Source organism: Triturus cristatus, chromosome 5_1 (assembly GCF_964204655.1).
Source record: "Triturus cristatus chromosome 5_1, aTriCri1.1, whole genome shotgun sequence".
Lineage (NCBI taxonomy): Eukaryota > Metazoa > Chordata > Amphibia > Caudata > Salamandridae > Triturus > Triturus cristatus.
Window position 1 is genome coordinate 27,635,038 of NC_140587.1, and position 20,891 is coordinate 27,655,928.

The 20,891-nt window shown below is 45.0% G+C and overlaps 1 protein-coding gene across 1 annotated transcript in view; it reads right to left on the reverse strand.

Annotated features, from left to right (window-relative positions):
• Positions 1-11,328: 11,328 nt before the first annotated feature.
• LOC146829994 (uncharacterized) overlaps positions 11,329-20,891 on the reverse strand; it is a 135,976-nt gene continuing 126,413 nt past the window's right edge. Inside the window, exon 35 of the mRNA XM_085604237.1 lies at positions 11,329-12,048. Within this exon, the coding sequence (XP_085460363.1) occupies positions 12,029-12,048 (20 nt within the window). The 3' untranslated portion in view covers positions 11,329-12,028. The remainder of the gene's footprint in view (positions 12,049-20,891) is intronic.

The following is a 20,891-nucleotide window of genomic DNA, read 5'->3' on the forward strand; positions in this document are numbered from 1 at the left end:
AATTAGGGCACATTTTGACTTCTCAAATCCTCTTCTATTTCATAAACACATTCTGACATGCAGACTGAAACATGCACTTTGAATACCAGCAGCAGACTTCCCTGGTGAGCAGTAATTTTACTACAGTGATCTAATGAGCAACTAGAGTGCTAACATTCAGAATTTATGGTAAATGTGTGCCACATCTGAATGCCTTCTTGATGAAACCAAAATAAAAATCTGAAAGTATTCCCACTGAGGAGACTGCAGTAAATGAGGATATTAGGAAACTTCATAACAAATAAATCTCCCAAGATGGCCACCAGAGACAAAAGAGCCCAAATGTAGCCCAAATATCACCCAGATGTAGCCCAAGTATAGCCTAATGACAGAATGTCCCAGAGTGTTCTTAAGAACAACTAGAGCGCTTACTGTCTTACTTATGACAAAAGTATGGCACACCTAAAGCCATCTGGATTGGAATAAACTGGTAACACTTAAAACATTTAATTTAAAAAGGAACACAATGAGGGGGTTCATTTTCCCATAGAAATTATGATTAGTGCTGAAGAAAGAAAAATTAGGGCACATTTTGAGTGACTTCTCAAATCCTCTTCTATTTCATAAAAAAATTCTGATATGCTGACTGAAACATGCACTTTTAATACCAGCAGCAGACTTCCGTGGTGAGCAGTAGCTTTACTACAGTGATCTAATGAGCAACTAGAGTGCTAACATTCAGAATTTATGGCAAATGTGTGACATATCTGAATACCTTCTTGATGGAATCAAAGTAAAAAACTGAAAGTTTTTCCTACTGAGGAGACTGCAGTAAATGAGGACATTAGGAAACTTTGTAACAAATAAATCTCCCAGGATGTGCCACCAGACACAAAAGAGCCTAAATGCAGCACAAATATCACCCAGATGTAGCCCACATGTAGCCCAATGACAGAAGTGTGCAAAACACCTATTTTTTGTGTATTTGCAGTTTTATATAGTGCAGACTTGTCAGGTGTTGGAATGCTTTACATGAGCATTGGTTACATCATACAAGATCAAATTCATTTTGGTTGTAGACATGGGGAGATTAAGTGATTTGACCACAATCACAGAATGTTGAGCTGAAGCAGAAACTCCAACAAGGTTCCCCAGTTGTAAAGTCTGCAGCTCTGGAAGTAACACCACATCATCTCGCCAAGGTGCAACATTTAATCAAGTGGTCAACTGGATAACAAAACATAAAGATTACAAATAATTTAAAAGTTCTTTGGCGCTATTTGAAAACTCAGAAAATATGTCCTCATTTTAGTTTTTTAGAGCACTAACCATAATTTTGATGCAAATACGACCCTCTCATATATGTAATTTCTAAAGGAAATGCTCTAGGCATTACAGTTTTGATTACATCAAGATGACGTCAGGCGTTCCACACTTTTGTAATAAATATAGAATGTTAGCAATCTAGATATTCATTGGGATAGTTTTGAGAGGCAGAGGCCAGGGGCACGGACTCTGAAAATTGAAGGCAGGTAGGAGAGTGCAGAGGCAACAATTTGACCACACTGGGCAGGCAGGAAGGGCAGTGGCAGCACAACAGACTATGGAGGGCAGTGGAAAGGGGGGCAGGGGCAACAAATCAACAATACAGGACTGGCAAGAGAGGCTGTGGCAATATAATAGTCCATTGTGGGCAGAAGGAAGAGGCAGTGGTAGTACAACCATACATGCCAACAGACCCGTTTCAGCCAGGAAACATCCAATGTTTTTAAGCTCAGATGGGCTTTATTTGATCTGTCTTCTGTCTACAATCTCCTCTTTTTCAATGTAACTCAAAGGGGAAAATCAATACCCCAGTTTTTTTCCAAAATCTCCCTCTTACCCAGTTCAAAATGTTCACAAGTATGGTACATTGAATCATGGTAGGCAGGAGGAATTGGGGTAGGGACATGGACTCGGATAACAGAGGACAGGAGGGACATGGAGAGGTGCACCAAACTGACCCTACAGGGCAGGCATCAGGGTTTGAAGCAGCACAATACACCACACAGCGCATGCGGGACGGGAGTGCAGCACAACAATCCATAGAAAGCAATAGGGAGGGGACAGGACCATGCACATGGACAACAGAGAACAGATGGGAAAGAGGCAATGGTAGCTAGCTGACCATAATGGACAGACAGGAGAGAAAGCTGCAGCATAACATACCATAAAGGGCAGGAGGGACGGATCAGGGACATTACAATGGAACAGACAAGCCAGGAGGGAGGGAATAGGGGGTCTGCACATGGAAACAGAGGGCTGGGGGCAAGGTGGCAGGGCAGGAGCAGCAAGATGACCATGGAGGTCAGGCAGGATGAGCACTAGAAACAAGACACACCATGGAGAGCAACAATGAGACTATGGTGGCATACACACAGACCATGGAGGGAAGATGGGAGGGGGTCAAGGGCAGCTAGCTGACCACACAGGGAAGGTGGGAGGGGCCATGGCAGCACAGAAGACCATGCATGGCAAGCGGGAGGGTTAGTGGCAGCACAATGGCTATGATGGGCAAGAAGGAGGGTGCAGGGGCATGCACAAAGGACCATGGAGGATAGAAGGGAGGGTCAGGAGCTGGGCACAGACAAGAGAGTTCAGGGGAAGGGGCCTCACAACAGACCGCGCGGGGCAGGCAGGAGGAGCAGTTGCAGCACAGCAGATCAGGGAGGGCAGAAGGGTGTGGCAGTAAAATGGACCATGGAGGACAGGAGGAAGGGGATAGGGCATGGCATGTGGACAGGCAGGGTGGAGGTGGCAGGGACAGGTTACAGTCATCTGACAATGCTAGGCAGGTGGGAGGGGAGTGGCAGCTCAACAGAACACTCAGAGTAGATAGGAGTGGCAGGTCCATGGAACATAGTGGGCAAAAAGGATGGAGCAGAGGCATGCACAAAGACATCGGAGGGCAGGGGGAAGGAGAATAGGAGCAGCAAGCTAAGCACAGAGGCTAAGCAGGAGGTCAATGATGGGCCATAGAATTGGGCAATGGAGGGCAGGAGGAGTGGACTGGTACATCATGCTAAATGGAGGGCAGTGGCAGCACATCAGACCATGCATGGCAGGAGGGAGGAGGCTAGTCCATGGATTCAGACAACAGAAGATAGGGAGGAGGTGGATGGGGCAGCAAGCTAACTGTTCAGAGAAGGTGGGTATTAGGAACTTTATTGTTTTTAAAATGTGTGTCGGTGCGAACTACTTAAAATATGAACAAGTATGCAGCATAATCTCACTTTTATTCAGGAAGAAGAGGACGTTTGTGACTGTGACTCCGGGCTCACTTGGCAGAAACACCCCCTGACCCTCCACCCCCATCGCAAAATGTAATGCCCGTGAAAAGGGTAGGTATACGCAGTGTTATATAGAACATAGTCCTGAGAGCACGATTGAAAATGAAAACTAGATGTAGTATATGGTATAAACTATGCACCAAAAAGTGTGATATAAGATGAACCGGGGCGTGAAATATAATATGCAATACATTGTGCGCAATCACAGATTCATTGGAGAGCGCGAGATAGCACAGGCACTAGCGCGTGCTATGCGATATGCGCCTTGGAGTGTAATATGCACAGGGCAGTGTTGTGTAACATAACTAGTCACTAAAGTTGTAATATAAAATATGTGCTGAGGAGTGTAACATTGCATATGCACTGTGACAAAGATATGGATCCCAGATTGTAATATGTATGGCATAGCGCTGTGCGTTATAACATACACATTAAGGAAGGCACGTTAGATGGGGCAATATAACCCGTGCGAAGGCAAGTGTGGCATGACATATTCACGGGGTGGTGTTACAGTGCACATGGGCTAGAGAGTGTCATAGCATACGCACTAGCTGGTGGAATACAACACAGACGTGTGAGGCAATCGGCGGGCACTGGTGGGTGTAACACAGCATTGGGCTCAGCCAGTAGCACGCTGTGACTCTCAAGTGAGGTTCGTCTCCTTTCCAGAGAGTAAAATAAAAAGTATTACACATCCGGCACTGGATGTGTTTTTTATTAACCGTGAGGGGGGTTTCTTGCATAGTTTGGTCGAATTTTTGGCGAATCCCCTTTGAATGGCTTGGTGTGCGTGTATATTAAATGTGCCCGTCAATAGCTACCCATGTTTGTATAAATAAACGACAAGGGTGCCTACTTGGATAGTACCCACTGGCGGGGGCACCGGGATTAGGCAGGGTAGGGCGTCAGACACGTCAGAGCTTAACTAGCGGTGTAAATACATTCCATGTGGATTCATTCTATGCATAGTCGCCTTTTAATGAATATCACGCAAATCGTCATGGTGATAGGTACATAATAATAAAAAACAAAGGCCGGCCCCGGGGGATGGGGTCCCCGGAGCCATAAGTGGCCTGAGTTGGGGGCAACGCAGCCCCCTCCTAAAGAATTTAAATAAAAAAAGGCCATGACCCGGGGGTTGGGGTCCCCGGGGCCGATAAAGGCATTGGGAGGGCCAAATTAATTTTTTTCAACAAAAAAAAAAAAGGTGCAGGCCCTGGGGGATGGGGTCCCCAGGGCCAGTAAATTAGAAAAAGAAGGGGGGCCACACAGCCCTCCTTCTTAAAAAAATAAAATAAATAAAAGACCGACATCCCGCTGGAGGCCACGCCCCCTCCTTGCAGCACTCTGCAAACGCGCCCCCTGGCCAGTTGTAAGTTGGGGAATTAATTTCCCTTTAATACTGAGGGTCCCAGTGTGCGCCAGGGACCTGCGTTGCAGACAGGTGTTCTGAGGCAATGCCCCTTTTTACACCTCTATGCAACGCAGCTCTGTGGCGCTTACTGGAGGTACCTAGTGGGCTAGTTTGACCCTAGGGACCCTTAGGATTCAAGGGGACTTAATCTCTCAACTTAGAACGGCCACAGGGCGTGTTTACACAGTGGTGAAGGGAGGGGACGGGGCTTGAGTTAACATGTGCAAACAAGCCCTGTAGCGCGTTTTAAGTTGGGGAAATAATTCCCCTTCAATCCAGAGGGACCCTGGGGGCCAACTAGCCCACCAAGTGCTTCCAGTAAGCACCACTCCGCTGCGTTGCAGAGAGGTGGTCTAGGCCGTGCCCCTTTTTACATCTCTCTGCAATGCAGCTCTGTGGCGCTTACTGGAGGTACCTAGTGGTCTAGTTGGACCCTAGGAACCCTCAGGATTCAAGAGGACTTAATCTCCCAACTTAAAACGGCCACAGGGCGTGTTTACACAGTGGGGAAGTGTGGGGACGGGGCCTGAGGTGACGTGTGCATACACACCCTGTGGCACGTTTTAAGAGGTAGTTTTAATCCCCTGCCCTATTATATACTAGGGGCTTACAGAGGAGGTCATGCTGATCACAGGGGGACCCCCACTCATAGTGTTCCCTAGTGTATGTAGGTGTTTTCACTGTATTCTGCGTGTCTTTTAACATAGCACTGGCTCTAGGACTGGTTAGTCAGACTCAGTTACCACCAGTATCCGTCTGAAAAAGTTGAGGGTACAGGATGATTTTGCAACAAGGCTTCTTTCTGCTCTTCTGTTTGTTCTTTCTGCACGTTATCCTTCTTCCTGCACTTTTCTTCGTCTTTGAGGACTTCTGTTGCTTCTTTCTGCATTTCTTTTTTTTTCTTTATGTGCGTTTCTCTTCTTTCTTCACATGTCCTATCTCTGTAGGCCTAGTTAGAAATTAGCATTTAAAAAACCTTTGAAATTCACTGAAAAACCATAGGTTTCAGGCATGTTATAGTTAGGAATTAGCATTTAAAAAACCTTAGAAATTCACTGAAAAAACCGTAGGTTTCAGGGGCGTTATAGTTAGCTGGACTTTTCACTCGTACAATACCATTGAAATTCCCCCGTTATAGTTAGTTCAGCTAACTATAACTCGCGCGCCCGCAATGCACTGCTGATGACGTCACATATTACATCACTCATGACATGGTCAGTGACATCACTCATGACATCACTGATGACATCTCAAATGACATCACTAATGACATCACTGATGATATCATCCTTGTGATAGAGTGTCAGACCTCCTCTTCCCCTAATATAACCTTTGATACACACATTCAAAAATAGAAACTACAATGTTCAAAACAATGGACATACCAATACCAGTTACAACAACCTATTCAGTAATTCTAAGATCCACATACACATCCACTCATTCACCAACAGTCCTATACAGTCACTCATACATGTACTCACTCATCATATGCACTCACACACCTATACTTCCTGTTACACAACGCCACTCATCCATAGAGTTACTCACACACATATTCACTCATGCTAATAAAGAATCAAATATTCATTTACTTGCATATACAGTTATACACATACCACCACACTTACTTCTACAGAAACTTACACATACAAAGGTGCCGATTCCGATCCGTTAAAAATATTCCCCGTACGAATCGGATCCGGATTTTTTTACGTACGAATCGTACAAGTCCCGTACAAACTGGCAAGTACGATTCGTATGTTAAAAAATCCATACGAATCGCATTGGGAAAATTCCCCGACACGTCCTCGGGTCGGAAAAATTGTCCGACACATCCCCGGACAGTTTTACGTACGAATCGGTAAAATGAAAGTCCGAGCGCGCAAGTACGATCGGTCCCGTCCGTCCGAATGCACAACCGTATGGAAAAAACACCGTACGGAGCGAACTCCCATGGCAACCATGGAGATGTCCAAACATGTGCCCGCATACGCGCCGAACACCCCCCCAGCCCACCCCCCCAAGTACGCGCCGTACCCCCAGCTACCCCCCCATGTACGTGCCGTACCCCCACCCCACCCCCGTAGGCACGGAGCGTACCCCCACCCCCGTAGGTACAGTGCGGACCCCCACCCCCGTAGGTACGGAGCGTACCCCCAACCCCGTAGGTACGGAGCGTACCCCCACCCCCATAGGTACGGAGCGTACCCCCACCCCCGTAGGTACGGAGCGTACCCCCACCCCCGTAGGTACGGTGCGGACCCCCACCCCCGTAGGAACGGAGCGTACCCCCACCCCTGTAGGTACGGAGCATACCCACACCCCCGTAGGTACGGAGCGTACCCCCACCCCCGTAGGTATGGAACATACCTCCACCCCCGTAGGTACTGTGCGGACCCCCACCCCCGTAAGTACGGAGCATACCCCCACCCTGTAGGTACGGAGCGTACCCACACCCCTGTAGGTACGGAGCGTACCCCCACCCCCATAGGTATGGTGCGGACCCCCACCCCCGTAGGTACGGAGCGTACCCATACCCCCCGTAGGTATGGAGCGTACCCCCACCCCTGTAGGTACGGAGCATACCCCCACCCCCGTAGGTACGGTGCGGACCCCCACCCCCGTAGGTACGGAGAGTACCCACACCCCCGTAGGTACGGAGCGTACCCCCACCCCTGTAGGTACGGAGCATACTCCCACCCCCGTAGGTATGGTGCAGACCCCCACCCCCATAGGTACGGAACGTACTCCCAACCCCATAGGTACGGAGCGTACCCACACACCCATAGGTACGGTGCGTACCCCCACCCCCCGTAGGTTCGGTGCGGACCCCCACCCCCGTAGGTACGGAGCATACCCACACCCCCGTAGGTACAGAGCGTACCCCCACCCCCGTAGGTACAGAGCGTACCCCCACCCCCATAGGTACGGAGCATACCCACACCCCCGTAGGTACGGAGCGTACCCCCACCCCCACCCCTGTAGGTACGGAGCGTACCCACACCCCCGTAGGTACGGAGCGTACCCCCACCCCCGCTACGCGCTGGGGGTCTGCACCGTACCTACGGGGGTGGGGGTACGCTCCGTACCTACGGGGGGCTGGGGGTACGGTGAGTACATGGGGGGGCTGTGGGTACGGTGCGGACGTGTAGGGTTGGGGGTACGGTGCGTTCCGGGCCCCCTTTTCGTCGTGCATCGCGGCGTACTTAGCTTTTCCGGCACTTTTTGGGTCCCGTAAAAATGTTGCCGTGCGAAGTGCTGTGGGTACGAATCGTACTTGCTGATCCGTAAAACGCTGCCTGTCCGGGATCCGAATTGTGGGCATCTTTTAGCAGGTCGGTGTTTTTCACGATTCGTATGGAAATGGTGTTTCTGTACGAATCATACTTGCGGGTTTGTAAGGTGTTTTTCCCGGGTACGAGTCGGACGGAGAAAACGCTCCGTCCGACGGTTCGTACCCGGGTTTTACAGGATCGGAATCGGCACCTAAATGTCAATTAACTAAATATTAGTTCAGTGTAAAAAGTAATACTGTTATTATTATTAAATTACTTCCCACCCTATTCCCCTATAAATACACAACCAGCTCCTAAAAACAATGACACAATTAACACAATTACCAATTAATTAAGTAATAATATTTACCAACTAGTTAATAATTAATTAATAATAAATACATTCCCACAATTAACACTATACAATCTACATTACATAAATACTAATAAATAAAAAATAATAATTAATTTATTATAATTAAATTACTTCTTACCCTATTCTCCTATAAACCAACAACCGGCTACAGAACCATAAAAATGCAAAATGTTATTAAAATAAAATTAATAACTACTAAAACTTTAGCACATATATTAAAAAACAAAAGAAATACTTAGACAAAAAATAGTTCACATACTTTTAGAATATATACTACATAACACTAATTAAAACATCGATATTTTTAACAAATATATTTTTGCAAATGATATTAATGACTTCGATATTTTCAGAAACGATATTTCTTACCTCCAAGTCAATATTCTTGGCCACAATATTCTTACTGTTGATATTTCTGTATCACGACTCAGGTACACGGTACAGGCAGAGGAGAAAGGCTTCCATGCTGACACACTGATGCGAGACGCTGAGGTTCCTGCACCCAGATACTACAGCTCGCAGTGGTCTGAAATCCCTTGCGGGTCGTCCATCTCAAGACCAAGACGGGGTCCCACAGTCTTTCACTACCGGTAATGGGGTTAGCTTCAGTCTAGGGGGATTCTTTGCTGTACACCTACATACATACTAGGTTTCGTAGGTACATCTAGTTAGTATCGCATCATAAGAGTACGCATCATTACTGTCATGTATTTTTATAACTGCCTGTATTCATTGTTTTAGCACTATGGTAGGAATTTACTATCCTTTAACTCTATTGGTTCTTATATTCATTTATATCTGTTTCTGTCTGATAGTTGTTTCAGCACACATATTGTACCCTAGAATGAAGCTGGTTCAATAAATACTTATTGAAAATGTCACCACCGTTTATTCTGTGTATCTCTCTGAGAGAAAGTGAGCATGAGTGACTGAGCAAAAGGTACTGCACTGTTTCCACAATCCCTGATGGGACAGGGTTGTCATGTTCGATATTTGCCAACAACTATTCTCTCCTGTGAACGAGGAGTCTACAGTGACACTATGAGCTAGCTGGTATACAGGTGAGCACACCCGGTGGAGGTGTCTGGAATCAGACTGGACACGAATCCCATAGTCTTTGTTGTTTAAACATGCAGATCCATTATAGGTTAACAGGCACAACACGATAGTTTTTAGTAATTTTTTTGCATCTTTTATATTGTTTATTTAATTGGTAGAAGTTTTCTATTGGCTGCTGTTGTTTCTAGTTTGTTATGATTGGTTGTAATAGTGTCTGTTTAATTGTTATATCAGTTATGTCCTTATTTAGAAAATGCTAATTATTTATAGTTTAAGAAATGTATTTAAAACAAATGAGGATGTTTATGAATGTTATTTGGGAAATACTGCAATGTTTTAAAAAGTGAAATGCATTTATTTGTATTAATGATTTTTTTTATATTTGTATTTATTTTGTAAATGAGAAATTTAATGTTTTATAGTGGTAAATTTTATGTGATTATGCAATATTTCAGTAGTTGATATTTTCAGTCTTGATATTATTGTTATGTGCTATGTTTATTTGATGTTGACAATATTTTTATTAACGATATTTCTGTATTCAATATTAGTGATATTGATGTTTTTCATCAATCTTTGTGTATTGTTTTGATTAAATATAGGTTTACGATAGTTTTGTTGTCTATATTAGTGTCATGATAATTTTGTAGGTCGATATTTGTAGTCACAATATTATGTCAGTGAACCAGCTCTCCGGTCAGCATCTACCGACCTAGCAGTGGTGCCTACGCTTTTGCGCATGAGAAAGGGGGCAGCTTCTGCTCTTACCTATCTATGAAGGCCTGCTACCAGCTTCCTTTGGAACTCCTAATTATTGGTTCTGAAAGTCCATTTCACAAAAAAACTCAAGAGATGGATCTTCCCCTGCCCTAATTGCCTGGTCCTCCTTTTGCTTCTTGACCTGCGAACCCTCGGCTTCAGAACACTCCCAGGAGTAGCCATGCGCTTTACTAAACCGTACATTCATTCATTTATTTAAGGTGACAAGGCACCCAATTCCACAGGATACAAAGCACAATGGTGATGGCCACCTAGGTAGCAATTCTGCAAAGGGTGGACTGTCAAAGACTTTTTTCCAATTTAATACAATTTGAGTATTATAATATCTACATTATAACCATCTGATTTATTTAATGAGAAAGACTTTTTCCCTTTTTGTGTGGTGTATAATTATTTGCATTTTGGACACCCCACCCATCGTCTACACGTACCTATTTTTAGAAGGCATTTGCTCTAACAAAGCATTGTTGCACTTTTAAGATTGGTTTGGTATGCATGACTTATTCTTGTCACAATTGTGCACTGAAGACATGGATAGTTATGGTACATGTGCAAAACATGCGTGTTCACATCTGAGGAAACTGTAAACATGTGATTTGAGCTTTGTAACACAGTGGATTATAATCAATGTTGGTTGTGGTCATGGTTGCAGCAGATGTCTGATTCAAGGTGGCAATGCACATGTTTGGAGCTTAATTTTATTTTTAATTTGTACCAATCATCCTTTTTAAGGTGTTTTTGTTATGGTTGTACAACAGAAGCCCTACTAACACTGGTGGTGTGCATATGATGGTGTTATGCTCCATAACAGTGAATTTTAACTTCAAATTGATTTCAGTATAATGTGTGTTGAATTGTGCATCCTCACTTTGTTGATGTATTACCACTGTTAGGTCTAATGGTAATTGCCCTTGGAATAGAACACTTCAGATAGCCCCTGTCTTCTATTTTTAGAAACATCAGTAAATAATGTTTTGTGTTCACTCTTTAATGTCAGAGGTCAAGAAATCATGTAAATAATTATTTCAAAACTGTTTCACGATGGTTTTGTGAAAGTGCATTTTGTAGTAACAAATTCACATGTGGTGGAAAAATTAGCCACTCCAAATGGAATAATTTAGCCAATGTTTATTAATCAGAAAATAAATATGACAATTTTTGACAACACTAGGGTCTTGGTCACAAAACCTGTAATGTTGTTCAATGCATTTATAAATGCCATCACGTTAACAAAAAGTGAAACAAAAAGACTTGATCAGTAAATGAGAGGTACTCAGATTCAAAACATTCCAAAATTGATAGGTCTACATAATAAAATGCACATTGAATTGCATCAAGTTACAATAACAACTAATTAAATCTTGTTGTCATTATTATATTTGTGACAATTATAAAGACATATCTTTATGTTGTGTCTCAAGCTAAAAGTTGCCAATACATCCATGAATGTCAATAAGTCAAAAATTTGAAAACTGCTTTGTTAAGGCTCACGGACTATCTAAATTTACCCTATATAGTGGATAAATCAACATAGTAAAGTGCATATCAATTTGCATGGCGTTACAATGACAGTTTGGAACCTGTTGTATTAACATATTTCACAGGCTCAAATCTTATAGCCACCTTAGATAATGTTTCACTGCAACAATGATTTATGATCAAATGAATTCAACAGGGTAATTATTCGGTGAAAATCAGTTTATTCTACTTATAGTGCTCACAAATCATTGTTTCACTACTTGAGAGTAGCCTTACAATTTGTTTGTATCCTCCCATTTTACAATGGAGTCCATTTCAACAGGAAGTCCATTCCTTAATTGCACCCTTGTCGATCTGAACAAATAAAATAAACAATGAAAAAAGAAGAAAAAAAATGTGTTACAAAAATACAGTACATAACTTAACTTAAAATGATCTCATTTCACACATTTACTGATCATATTTTTAAACAGGGGTCAGGAAGCTTTCTTCTATCTTTAGTATTCATACTTGTTACAAATGAACAAAAAAGTCTTCATCCATGTTTATCCCTGCCAGTGCAGTGCATCCAGCTTCCGGGATGAACCTGGTTTCTACTCTTTGAAGGGATAATACTCTATTCTGTCCTCTTGTGTGCTTAGGTACCAAGTCAATGTCAAAGCATAACCTTTCCCCAATCATCTTCATGAATTTCACTGAACTATACTATAGTTTGCATTCTGGTAAAAAACAAGCTGCTTTACACTCCTTCCAGACTAAGCCTGAAGGCTGCTCTCCACGGCTACAACTTGGAGAGCGTTCTAAGGTTGACCTCTTAAATCACCATAAGGGTTGTCAGGACTGTTGCAAGGTGCCCACGTACATTAGTGGACATCATATACCAGGCCAGCTTCTCCCACTTGTGGCAGCAGTGGGATTCAAGCCTGCATTGTTTTACCAGATAAATCTTTGTATTGATTAACTGAAAAAACTATCACTAGTACTAGGCACATATAAATACAAGCTTAGAATAAGTAAGTTTTACTAAACTTAGGGTTGGGTAAGACAAGGATCTAGCACACCCTTTCTCCAACCTCAGGTAGTTTAGTTCCCACTAGGTTACGTAGGTTCAATAACACACCTCACTTATTATGTATATTAAAGGAGAAGCCAGTGTCTCTCTTCCTACTAGATACAGTGAACTTTCATTCCAAGAACTGAAAGCACTGTAATCAAATAGGAAGCTGAAGACAGGGAGAAGTGCCAACACTCAACACCTCAATCTCCATTTAGTTTTTCACTGTTGCAAGGCCATCTTGCCCATAGGACAGAATGGGGAAGGCTGTGTAATATGTTTCCAGCCTATCTTGTAGGGGTGTTACTGTTGGATGACGTGAGGAAAGCCTCTGGGTCAGATGAACAGGATAGAGTGGGTGGGCCAGGGAATGAAGATAGTGCAGGAGGGGAACCCCTATTTGACCTAGAATCTCAACCTGACCAGGTGGAGCCTGATGATTCCACCTGGACAGTTCAGACCTCCCAGAGGATAACCCAGAGGGCCAAGAGGATGCCTGTTGGACTTGGCCCTTTGTGGCTAAAGTTCCTTAAACCTGTTGCCCTCCTCCTAGACCTTTTTCTGACATTATGTTGCCAACTGAGGTGCTTTGGGCAAAGTGCAAGTGCTCCCTGTATAAAGTGTTATGATAATTGATTGTCCACAATTGGTATGTTTGCCTTACTAGTAAAGTCACTGGTAAAGTGGAATAAGTGTGCCAGGGCTGATAATGCAAATGCTACTAGTGGGCCTGCAGCACCAATTGTGCCACCCACATACATAGCCCTAAAGAGAGAACTCAGGCCTGCCACTGCAGTGTCTGCTCACAGTTTGCAAACTGCCATGTTGTCCTGACAAATGTCACCCACTTGCCAGACCTTACCCTTCCCTTTCCCCGCACTTCCAACACCCCTATAGTAGGCCCAAGGTACCTCCCTGGGCAGGGTGCATTGTCTGTGAAAGGTAGGACATGTACTCAATTGTGTACCATGTCCTAACAGTGAAATTCTCATTTAGTTGTTCACTGTTGCAAGGCCATCTTGCCCATAGGACAAAATGGGGAAGGCTGTGTATTATGTTTCCAGCCTATCTTCCCATAGGCTTAAGATGGAGAGGTGAAGTTTAGTATGCCTGAAATCACAATTTAATAAGACATCCTTCTGTGAAGTTGGTTTTTGAATTGTGTGTTTAGAAACCACGCTTTTAGAAGTGGCTTTTTTTATTTCCAACAATTTTGTGCGTCTCTGCCTGGCTGCGGATTGACTGTCTGGATTTGAATGTTATAGGATCTAGGAAAAGTCTTGACCCAGGGGAGGCATAGGTGAGACAGCACCAGGCTGACCTGCATCTGAATTGTAATGGGGAGGAGTAGCCCCCTGGATGTGAAGAGGCCTGGGCTGCTGCCATAAAAGAATGGCTCCACCTTCCGCTGAGTGATTGAGAAACCAGACCCGCACTATCAAAGGAAGAAGGTGTCACTGGCAGGGAGACACCCAGAACTGGTCTGGACAGGGGTCAGTGCCCCCTGAACACAGAGACTTCCAGGGGTATACCTATGAGAGCTGAAACCCCTGAATGTTGGACTGATCAAGACTGAAAAGGATTGAAACTACTTTGTGGTCAAGAGGAACCTCTGCCAAGGAAGAACAGCTGAAGAGACTAAAGAGAAGGACTGACCTTTGCTGTGTGTCCTGGGGCTGGCCTGCAGTTTGCTGATTTAACTAAGGAGAGGTTAAGGGATTTTGCTGTGTGCTGTGTCACTCTGCCCTGAAAGGACTTTGCGTTGTGCTGTGTCCCAAAGTAACTTGTCCCCAAGGGCTTGAGGAGAGCTAGCTCCCTGCTGTGGAAACTCAGGATTATCAATGTTTCCAAGTGTGTCTCAGGTACGCTGTGTGCGTGTGCTTTTTGCAGCCTGAGACCTTCGTAAGCATTGCCCTAGGACTGTGTGGGCCGAAACCCAGCTGAGTTTCAGCATCGGTTTGTGCGTGTGAAGCCTGAGACTGCCGTAGGGTCTGTGGTGCTGGTTGGAAAGTGCCCCGTGACTGTTATTGTGATTAATGTTCAAAAGAGGAATCTGCCCAAGATCGTCAGCAACGGAGAAGGCAGCGCCGTAACCTGTCCGGCTACAGCATCGCCTTGCATCGGACCTGCGTCGTCATCGGGAGTGCCCAGCAGGATGACCGATGATCGGGGAGAGAGAGAGAGCGATGCAGCACATCCCTCAGGTAAGGCTTGGACTCCGGTTGGGAGCAGCAAGCGTGTGCGGCCTGGGGAGGCGTGCAGAAGGAGTACAGGAGTGCTCCCGTCTCTCTCCTGCTGCATCGCGTTAGACACGCTGAGTCCTCGAGCGGCCTGGACCTGCCTGGCAGTACCGGGGCCGCCCTCGGAAGTTCAGGACTGTTGTCTGTGGTTGGGGCCTAGTGGTGCCCGCGCTAATGGCATTGATTGGCCTGGAGTTATTCCTGCATTACGAATTGCCTTATTACTTTCATTAGGGATTGTATTATTCCTGCATTACGAACTGCCTGATTACGTGCATTGAGGATTGAATTATTCGCGCATTACGAACTGCCTTATTACTTCCATTAAGGAGTGTGTTATAGGTACACTACGAACTGCCTGATTAGGTGCATTGAGGATTGTATTATTCCTGCATTACGAATTGCCTGGTTACGTGCATTGAGGATTGAATTATACTTGCATTACGAACTGCCTGATTACATGCCTTGAGGATTGCATTATTCTTGCATTACGAACTGCCTGATTATGTGCCTTAAGGATTGCATTATTCTTGCATTACGAACTGCCTGATTACGTGCATTGAGGATTGCACTATTCTTGCATTACGAACTGCCTGATTACTTGCATTGAGGATTGCATTATTCTTTCATTATTAACTGCATTAGTCTGATAATACGACCGCATTACGAACTGCATAGCATTGCATTAGGATATCATTTGAACATCGTGAACTGCTCATTAATACCGCAAGAACCTACAAGTGTTTGTTGGCTTAATAACCGGCAATGGGAAATATTACAAATAAATATATGTTGGATGTTTATCATTTGGTCTTACCGTATTTTTTTTCTTGATAAAGATAACGTTATTTTCATACATCAGAGTGGTGCCCATTTGTAGTGTTATCACTGTGTCACTGGGAGTGTGGTTGCAAATACTATACACATTGCCTTGAAGATAAGCCCGGCTGCTCGTGCCAAGCTACCAGGGGGTGAGCAGGGTTTATCCAAGAGGGTGTCCCTCCTAACCCTGACTAGAAGCAAGGGTCCCTATTTGGACTAAGGTAACTGCCTCTGCCAACTAGAGATCGCCAGTTCTAACAATGCCCTTTTCTGAACCTTCTGTGAAGGTGCAGAGTAGACCCATGAGGTCTAGATCCTCCTCTGTAGAATCCAATACTTCTAACCAATCAGTAGGGGCCTTCATTTCTAGTAACGGAGGGAACACTTTTGATAGGTAGTACCAACTGCTTGAACTTGAGAAAGCTAGGCTTAGGCACAGTAAAGAAGTATTGGCCCTTGACAGAGAGTCCCGAGAAATCCAGAAGGCTAGGAAGAAATTAGGACAAGATTTCCAAGGAGGCAGCAACTGTGTACCTAGAATTAAGGAACATTCCTTTGACAATAGGAACCTAAGCAAGATTGTCCCTCCCTACCATGTTGGGGGTGATATCCACTAATGGATAACTGCCTTGGAGAGGGCCTGTAAAGTGCAGAGGGTCTCTCAAGAGCAGTGGGTAGCTATCTTCTGGCTCTCCTTTGGCGACAAAGGTAGAGATAGACTCCTCACTGTTAGAAAAGAGGATGCTGACAATTAATCAATCTTGAAGAGTGCTCTCATTGATGGGTTTTGATTAACCACTGAACAGTACAGGATTAAATTCAGAGACACGCAGAACGCAGAGAATCAGGACTGGGTAGACTTTGTGGATAGTGCTATTAAGGCTCTGGAAGGTTGGTTTCTTGGCAGCAAAGTGCATGATTTTGAGGGATTATACATTTTGATTATGAGTGAGCAGATCCTAAATAATTGCCAAAATCAGCTATTGCATCAGTTCCTGGTAGACTCAGATCTGACTATTCCCCAATAATTGGGAAAGAAGGCAGATGAATGGGTCAGGACCAGGGTGAAGCAGAAAAACCAGGACAATAGTGGTGAATCAAGATAAGGGTGGGGACAAGAGTAAAGTCAAAAAGGAGTCTTTGTCAAGGCCCAAAAAATCTGCATCTGGGGGGGGGGAGTCAAAATCCAACAAGGCGAAAGGCAAACAGAGACCTTGGTGTTACGTTTGTAAGGTAAAAACCCATTGGACAAAGGATGCTGATTGTCCAAAAGCCAAGGAGACAATGCCTACCACCACTGCCCCTAAGATAACTGCTCACCCTAGCACAAGTGGTGATACAGGGAACAAGGGAATAGTGGGGTCAACCTTAGGATCTGAGGTGGGTTCTGGCTTAGTCAGAACTCCAGCTCGGCTGTATTAGTCTGTGATGGTGGCATAGATATTGCCACCTTACTTGTCAGTCCCAGTAACCTGGGAAAGTACAGACAACAGCCTTTGATCAATGGAACAGAGGCAATTGCTTGCAGGGCCATAGGGGCCAGTGACACAATGGTGACAGATAAGTGTGCGTCTCTTCGACAAATTAGTTCTTGGGGAAATGTACCAAGAGACCAATACAAACAATGTCAGGAATTACCATTCCTTGGCATTTGTTAATTTCAGCTGAGGAGGGGTAACTGGCCCTAAAAAGCTTGTTTGTTGGGCAATGATGTGGAGACTTCAGCCTGGGCTGAAGTTGAATTTGGGACTCAGGTAGCAATGTTGGGGATCTCTGCAGATGTGTTTGCTGTGACCAGGTCACAAGCCAAACTGACATCCACTGAACAGGCCCTGGATCCAGGAACAATGGACCAGGTAACTTCCAAGTGAACTCAAACTCAAAGTGAGGATCAGTCTCTTGAGGGAGATGATCTTAGTCCCTATAAAGGGACTGCCCCAGATGAACTGGAGCCTGATCAGGTTGAGTTCTTGGGGGCAGGGGCCCTTCCAGGGCAGACTTAAGTTTGGAGCAGCAAACCTGCCCCTCTTGAACCCTTAAGACAGCAAGCTGCTGCTGAGGCTGGTGGGAATGTCACTGGGTCCCACAGGATCTACAGGGATAGGGGATTCCTTTACCCAGAGACTAGAGAGCTCAAGCCTGGTGCCACCAGGAGGCTGGTTATACACCTGACATTTAGGGGCTTACTACTCACCCTAGCATATGATATTCCCATGGCATGACACTTAGGCCAAAGTAAAAGTTGGGACAGGCTTGTCTCTCACTTTCACTGGCCTCACATGTCTGAGGACACAAAGGAGTTTTGTCACTCCTGTGCCACTTGCCAAGCCAGTGGTAAGGCAAGTGGCACTACAAAGGCCCCCCTAATATCACTCCCAGTGGTGGGGGTTCCCTTTGAGAGGTTTGGGATTGATATCATTGGCCCCATGAACCCTCCTACAGCATCTAGGCGCAGTTACATACTAGTGGTAGGGGACCATACCAATAGGTACCCTGAAGCAATTCCCCATAGGACCACTACAGCTCCTGTGGTAGCAAGAGACCAATTGGCAATTCTTTGCAGGATGGGCTTCCCTAAGGAGGTTTTAACTGACAGTTATATTACTGCAATGTGAAAAGAGTATGGTGTGAATTACAAATTCACCACACCCTATCATCCTCAATGCAATGGGTTAGTTGAAAGGTTCAACAAAACCCTGATGGGCATGATCATGGGTCTCCCAGAAAAGCCTTGGTGAAAATGGGATGTCCTTCTGCCCTGCCTTCTCTTTGCCTATAGAGAGGTCCCTCAGAAGGGGGTTGGCTACAGCCCTTTTGAACTTCTGTTTGGGCATCCAGTTAGGGGTCGCTTGTGGTTGGGGAAGGATGGGAGTTACCCCTCAAACCTCCCAAAAAAGACATAGTGGATTTTGTACTTGGTCTCCACTCCAGGATGGATGAGTACATGAAGAAAGCAAGTAAAAACCTGGAGGCCAGCCAATAAGTACAAAAAGCTTAGCATGACCAAAAGGATGTCCTGACTGTTTACCAGCCAGGTAAGAAGTTGTGGGTGTTGGAGTCTGAGGCCCCAGCAGATCTCTAAGACCCCATGATAAAATTGAGCAAAAGGGTGAGGTCACCTCTCTGGTGGACCTTGGAACGTCCAGGAGTCCTGATAGGGTGCTCCAGGTGAACAGGCTAAAACCTTTTGTGGACAGGGCTGACATGGGCTTGCTCATGGCAACTGATGAGAGACAGGAGGAAGAGAGTGACTGATCTCCTCCCACAAAACCCTCATGATTGGTCAGTTGATGGTGTAGCCTTGCCAGGCAGCCTCAATGACCAACAGCAGATTGAGTGCAGTAAAGACCTCAATCAATACAGGCATATGTTCTCTCTGACACAGTCAAACCACCTGGTGTAGCTATGAAGTGGACACATGTAAGAGTCTACATGTCAAGAGTAAAATCTACAGGCAGCCTAAGCATGTAATAGAATGCAACAGGACAGATATCCAAAAGATGCTGGGATTGGGAGTGATTGAACACTCAGAAAGCCCTTGGGCTAGTCCAGTGGTCCTGTTATCAAAACCTCACACCTCGGGTGGTTAGAGAGAGATGATGTTTTGGGTTGATTACAGGGGACTCAATGCAGTCACTAGGGCTGATGCTCATCCAATTCCTAGGGCAGATTTGCTTATTGACACTTTGGCCTTATGGAGGTTCATGAGCACATTTGACCTAACTGCCAGCTATTGGCAAATCAGACTAGCTGAGGATGCCAAACCAAAACAGTATTCTCAGCCCCTCGTGGGCATTATCAAATTATTGTGATGCCCTTTGGTTTGAAGAATGCACCTGACACATTCCAAAGGCCGGTGAATAAAGTTCTCACAGGTCTGGAAGCCTATAGTGCAGCATATCTTGATGATATAGCTGTCTTTAGCTCCACCTGGGAGGATCACCTAAACATTTTTTGGAGGTTCTGCAGAAAACAGGCCTCACTATCAAGACCACCAAGTGCCAGATAGGGCTGAGCAAGGTTGTGTACCTGGGCCACCTTGTGGGTGGAGGCCAGGTTCAACCATTGCAAAGCAAAATCCAGACCATTATGGACTGGGTTACTCCAACTACCCAGGCTGAGGTCAGAGGTTTCTTGGACCTGATTGGGTACAGCAGAAGATTTGTCAAAGGCTATGGGTCCATAGTGACCCCTTTGAATGATCTGGCATCCACGAAAATGCCCAAGAACGTTCAGTGGACAGTTCGCTATCAGAAGACATTTGATGATCTCAAGCAGGCCATGCGCACTGCTCCCATTCTACAGATTTATGACTACTCTAAGCAATTCATTCTCCAAACAGATGCATCTGATATGGGGGTAGGGGCAGTGTTGTCACAACTTAATGCAGAGGGCCAGGATCAACCAGAAGATTTTATTAGCAGAAGGTTGACCCCCAGAAAGAAAAGTTGGTCAGCCAAAGGGAGGGAGGCCTTATCTGTGGTCTTGGCCCTGAAGAAGCTGAGACCATACTTGTTTAGCACTCACTTATTGTTCAGACGGACAATAAGCCCCTCTTATGGCTCAAACAGATGAAGGGTGAAAATCCCAAATGTTTGAGGTGGTCCATTTCCCTACAGGGGATGGACTATACAGTGGAAGAGAGACCTGGGAGAAACCATGACAATGCAGATGGACTCTCCAGATATTTTTAAGTAGAAAATAAAGACTCATCTGGGAAAGATTAGTCAATGTCCTTACGTTTGGAGAGGGGTGTAGGAAAGTAGGATCAGCTTCTTATGGTTACCCCCACTTTTAGCTTGATGTGATGCTGTTTTTGACTAGTCTAACTGGGATACTGCTAATCAGGACCCAAGTATATGTTATGTTATGTTCATCTGGAATTTATACAGCGCGCGGCTACTCCCAGGAATGTCCCGGCGCTAAACAAAAAAGACCATGCAACAGAAACAGAAATACTCCCAAGGCAGAGACAGCGAAAACACATTTATAGTTGAAAGAGGCATGTTTTCAGTTTTTGGTGAGAACCCCATCACACCAAATACAGTGATTCAGGGATGTGTATATTCCCTAGTTCAAGA